The 5625-nt window shown below is 50.9% G+C and overlaps 1 protein-coding gene across 1 annotated transcript; it reads right to left on the minus strand.

The window, feature by feature from the left end:
- Nucleotides 1-2411: 2411 nt before the first annotated feature.
- B2M (beta-2-microglobulin) lies at nt 2412-3408 on the minus strand. The gene is made up of 3 exons (XM_010183288.1): nt 3342-3408; nt 2902-3180; nt 2412-2425 (listed from the first exon to the last, which is right to left on the minus strand). Exons 1-3 carry the CDS (start codon nt 3406-3408, stop codon nt 2412-2414), a joined length of 360 nt encoding a protein of 119 aa, XP_010181590.1.
- Nucleotides 3409-5625: the final 2217 nt, after the last annotated feature.

Raw genomic sequence — 5625 nt, forward strand, 5'->3', positions numbered from 1 at the left:
TAAAATTCAAGGGGGTGTTCTGTAACACCAGTCACAGCAAATCTTAATACACCCAAGAAGAGAGATGCAGTGGACCACATCCACTAGGTTGCCAAGAATCCTTGGTCACACACATGAGATATGCACTAGAGAGATCCTCCTCGATCCAACAGCCACCAAGCAATCATCCTGACTTCATAAAATAAAAGCAGGCTGATGTCTCTGTTTAAGGGTCAGAGAGAGAGCAGGATTTTAATCCTCCAGGGAGAGGATTAAGAAAAGGGAATAGAGAGAGGAAAAAAAAAATTGCTTCGCACAAGGTTGGCAGTTAAGACTGCAACAAGTTTAATGAAAACAACAGGGGAAAGGAAAAGGGAATTAATAAGGGACAAAGGATATTTAACTATATACAAAACCCGGTCCCAGTAGTTCCGAGTGGAAGTGTCCAAACAGTGCCTCGTGGCCGCTGTGACTGCTGAGACTGTGACCAGGGCCCGCAGCAGTGCCGGATGCTGTGGAACATGTGGAGCTAGGCCCAGCCGTCCTGAGATGCGACAGGAAGCAGCCCAGGAAAGCCAGGAAAAGCCCACGAAAATCTCGGTTTTTTTATAGACTGTGGCCGGAAAGGGGAGGGAACAGAACTGATCTCTGACCCTCCAGCGTCCTACAGACACCACCAGTCCTTCCCTTTCAGGCTGGTAACCCTTAAACCATAACAGCTGAGTAGCACCATTTTTGGTTAGTGTCATCAAACCCCCAAAGTATGGCAGAAGACTGGCTCCAACAGGGCTGCTCCTTGGGCAGCCACTTGCAGAAGAGAAAAAACAGAAATGAAAGCCACCAACACGCACATGTGAGGGGAACCTCAGTCCAGCTTTACAGCACACACCCCAGAGAAGCATCAGCTGGAGTTCCCCCCCCTTGAAGGGGGCACGACCTCCTGCCCATCCATTCCTTTATCCTCTCACCCAGCTTTAGGATCAGACCCGGTGCCCCCAAGGTTACTTTGTCCCCTTTTTCAAACCTTGTGCCATCCATTCAAAGCAACTCAGGAGTCTGTCACCAGGCAGATCCTACATGAACCACAGAAACCTTTAGTACTTTCTTCGCTCCCCAATATAAAAGTGTTCCCTTACCTTCTCAGCAGGACAAAGTGCACCTGAGCACTCTCCACCCTCCAGAGCCACCCACGACCCAGCAGTCAGCAGCACAGGTTGTCATACAACTCTGAAGAAACATTTAAGGACTCCAGTGATGCCTTCCAATTTTATTTGGATAAAAATAGTGTAGAATTCAGAGCATTGAAGAGCTACAGTTGTGAGGTTTGTGGTTGGTTTTTTTTAAATCAGTAATGCAGAGATTTATAGCTTCGTGCTCAAAAAAACAAAGCCTAGCTCACATACTGCTTTGGGTAAATTATATTTCAACTCTATTAAAAAAGGAATTCTGCAGCAAAGATGACTGCTTTTCTTCATCATATCCACAAGCAAGATGTGAAAAAAAGGGCTGAAGCTCAAAAAGGCTTTGACTTGGAAGGCAGAATTCTTCAGACCTGCATGGGTGGAAGGAGATTGACATCAGTCACTCTGTTCACACCTTCATCTGTACTTGTTTTAAGAGAAAGTGTTTTCCACAAGGGAACTCCATCAGTAACATTTCCTGGTCCAGTGTGAAGGACATTTTAAGTGAGGATTTTGCCAAGGCTTGTCCTGGGCATGGTTAATAATTACCCAGCTTCTATTGGCCTTTCAACCAGCATGCAACCATGTCAACTAGATCATGCATCTTTAGTTTCTTTTTCCCTTTCAAGGGTTTAACTGGTATTTACCCAATTGCTAAAAGCAGATCAGTTATGCCCAAATAGTTTGAAGAACCCCAAGCACTCCGACTGTGGGACACCAGTGAACCAAGGCTGCTTCTGGTCTGGCAGCAAGGCACTGATCTGTGCCTCATAAATCCCACATTACCGAGCTGACATCCTCCCCGCTGCAGGGTTTACCAGGCTGCCTCCCCCCAAGTCATGGGAATTTCCAGGTATGGGAACTTCCTCCGCACCAGACAGGAAACAGCACCATGGGGTCTGGAGAAGCACTAGCAGACACATGACAACTCAACAGCATCTAGTAGACACACTGGGAGTTTTTCTACAAATTCCTCCTTTCTTTTGAGCAAAGGAGACTCTTACAAGCAAGGTATGCCTGAGAACTGGCTAAAATGGGTAGAAAGGGTGTCAGAACAGCCCTGCTCTAAATTGGCAGCAACACTATACATTTGGGTTTTTTTTGAGGAGAGGAGTGGTTGCCTTTGTTCATCCACCCTGCAAGCTACAGACTCCCCACCCACTCTCCACCCCTCAGAAAGCAGACCACTTTCCCCTTACCAGCACAGCATGGAGCATCAGCACAACTCACCATGAACATCCCAGCTACAGCTTAGAAGTCTTCATCTACAAAAAAGAAAGGTAGAGCGCTAGGCTTTGGGGCAAACAGCACCCAGTCTTACCCACCATCACAAGCCCACCCGTGCTGTAAACAGCCCCGGTGCAGTAACCAGAGAGCTGTCCTTTATAATCACCAATTATAAAGAAAAAAAAAAATAAATCACTCCATGACTCATACTTTTCTAGGCAAGTTCACCTTGAAAGAGATCAGTCCTCCACCAACAGTTGTCAGACATAACCAAACACCTACAGACAACACCACGGCAAGCCTTCCCTACCTGCTACTACCGAACTCATTCACGGGTACATATGTGCAGCTTTTTCAGCAGCCCAGTTAAAACCAATTTAATTTTCCATCTACAGCACAGGACCTTCAGAACCCACCCCGTCATAGCACCCTGTTTCCTAAGGGGAACTGTGGATATAAATTAACAAGCTCTGGTTTCTGCCCGTGAATGACAGCAAAGCTTGAAGAAACTCACCCCATCGGTAAAGCTGCGGCTCTGGGAAGGTGGAATGGGCCACCTTGCAGAAGTATTTGTCACCCTTCTTAGGGATGATGGGCACATACACCAGGCGCTGGAAATTCCACTTGTCATCGAAGGACATGTCCGCGTACTTCACGCCACTCATGGGCTGCCCGTTCTTGAGGATGGAGATTTCGATCTTTGGCGGGTGGAAACCGCTCACGAAGCAGTTGAGGACATTTTCCTCGCCATCTACGACACGTCTACGAGAGTACACCTCCACCTTGGGGGCCTCTGGAGTGTGCAAGGAAGCCGTGAGAAGCAAGGCTACAGCAGGCACCACCTCAGAGAAACCAACACCCACCCGAGCACGGCAGCCCTCCAGCCCCCATCGGTAACCCGTACCGGGCAGAGCACCACCAGTAGAGCCCTTCATGCTCTCCTCGGGCACTCACCATCCGCCTTGCCCAGGCTGACCAGCGCGACCAGCACCAGGACCCCGACCTTCAGCGTCAGCTCCATGACCACACTCTCACTGCTCCACTCGCTTCAACCACTACAGCCCGCCCTGCTCGCCCGGCAGCTTTTATAGGCCCTGCAGCCCGCGGCCAATGGCGACGCGGAACTGCCACGCGTCATCAGTCTCCAGGCAGAGAGGGAGCGGAGAGGTTGTGCGAGCCGGCCACCAGTGCCTGCGCACTGCGGGCAGCGTGGCTTTCGCTTTCGATTTCGGTCTGCTGTGCCCCACCCCGGGGCCATTCCCACCCCAGGGCCTGCCCCACCCTTGGCCTTCACCTCAGGGAAGGGGGCATCAGAGGCGTGAGGTGGCACTGGGCTGGGGCCTTGAGCTGGAGGCCTGCAGTCAGGAATCCCCATCAGGAGCAGCTCATGGAACACCAGCTACAAAGTGCTCACCTGGCTTCTGCTCCTCGCCAAAGCGAGGGGTAAAAATGACCTCTCACAGAGAATGCTCGCTGCAGGGGGGGTGGACTAGGTGTCCTCTAATAGGCCCTTGCAACCCAAAGTGTTCTGTGATTTTGCACCCAGGATTGGTGTTAATGCCAACAGTCAACGCTGGCACAGCCCAGCCACCTCTCTGATCCTTGGCTTGCTTTCGTTTGAACCCTGCACGTTGGCATCTCACTCCAGTGGCAGTGTGGTGGGTGGACTCTGCTGTTCGAGCACAACACAGACACCCTGACAGTAAACATGAGAACCTAAAGGTCAAAGAGCCACATTTTTTGGTGTCTTTAGAAAAACTGAGCAGCGTAGCCCGGCTAAGTGGGGTATGCCTCCAGATGGCCCTGTGGCACTGCTTGGAGGAGAGAAGCACAGCAGCTTTGAATGGCACCATTAAGAAAACCAAGGTTAAAAGAGGAAAATGAGCCAGTATTGAAGAGCATGTAGTTATTTTATACACCTAGGAGCTTGGCTGCTTGTGATCCTGCAACTCATGTAGTACTTATCTTTAGTCACTGTTTCAGACTGGGAACGGGATACATCTATGCTGTCTTCCATTCAGCTGTGTAAAGATTAAAAAGTTAAAAAATGAAAGAGAAAAGACAGGAAAATCACTACTAGTGTGAATAAAACAGCAATGCCATGGAGCCCCTTTAAGACTCACCTTAATAAATCCTATTTAAAAACCTAACTTGAATCAATAAAGCATTTACGGAGAATGCCTCCACCCAAAGGCAGCAGGTAAATCAGTAGAGACTGAACAAAAAAACCCACCTGCAGATGCTCATTATAAATCTGCCCTGGACCCACTCTAAGCAGAGCTCTTGCTGGCTTTGCTGGCTGCTGAGCGGCACCAGTGGCCACACACCTGTCACTGAGTGTTTTCGCTGCGAGCTAAGGGGATGTAGCTGCTGCCAGGGCCTTATCAGGGATCTCGAGGCAGAAATAAATGCTAACTGCTGTGTCGGTGGCTGAACTGGCATTGGGGGACACCACTTCACAGCCCGACCGGCAGGCTGGTCTGGCTCTGCTCGGATGAGCCATCCCCTTGCCTCAGGAGGATTAATTATACAAAGGGCTGATTGCAGGACACAGATCCGTTCTCCATGCCAGGATGGGAGTCCCTGGAGATTGACTCTGCTGTAACCAGCAACACCTGCCAGATTTTCCCTGCAAGAAGATGATGATCCACGAGTTTCTTCCCTGTGGCATTTCTAAAAATAAAACCACAATAATTTGGTTCAAACAGCCACATCTTCTGCTTTTATAAACACAGAGAAACATCTAGCAAGCGGACGAGGTCTGACACGACCGAGTCACATTCAGGGGGATAAGGGCAGCCCACTGCGTTTCGCAAGACACAGGGATTTACACCGCCTCCACCTTAGTTTTGCTCCCCTGTGCTTTCAGATCTACTACCACACACCTCCGAGGTCCGACCACGTCCCGCCGGGTTTCCCTGCCCACTCAGAGGAGCGCGGGTTCGGAAAAGGCCCTGGGGAGCGATGACAATAAGGAAAAAAACCCGGGCTGGGGTTATTAAACCTCACCCTCATGTTCCCTCCCCCGGCTCCATCCCTGCTCCAGGCGGGAGAGGACAACTGAGCGGGCGTGGCCTCGCCGGCAGGGGGCGGGGCGAAAAGACTGCGCAGACGCGGGGCACAGCCGGGCGCCACCATGCTGTACGGCAGGCGCATGCGCGGCGGCGCGGTGCCGGTCTGTAAAAGGCGGCGGCGGGAGCAGTGCGGCCCCGTAGAGGGAGGCGGGCGGCGCTGCAGG

This window comes from Mesitornis unicolor, unplaced genomic scaffold (assembly GCF_000695765.1).
Source record: "Mesitornis unicolor isolate BGI_N332 unplaced genomic scaffold, ASM69576v1 scaffold19144, whole genome shotgun sequence".
Lineage (NCBI taxonomy): Eukaryota > Metazoa > Chordata > Aves > Mesitornithiformes > Mesitornithidae > Mesitornis > Mesitornis unicolor.

Bases quoted from the DNA above. Each gene is read 5' to 3' on its own strand.
- B2M (XM_010183288.1), bottom strand. From the start codon at position 3,408: ATGGAGCTGACGCTGAAGGTCGGGGTCCTGGTGCTGGTCGCGCTGGTC. The intron at 3,181-3,341 runs GTGAGTGCCCGA...TGCACACTCCAG, and splicing joins CAGCCTGGGCAAGGCGGATG to AGGCCCCCAAGGTGGAGGTG.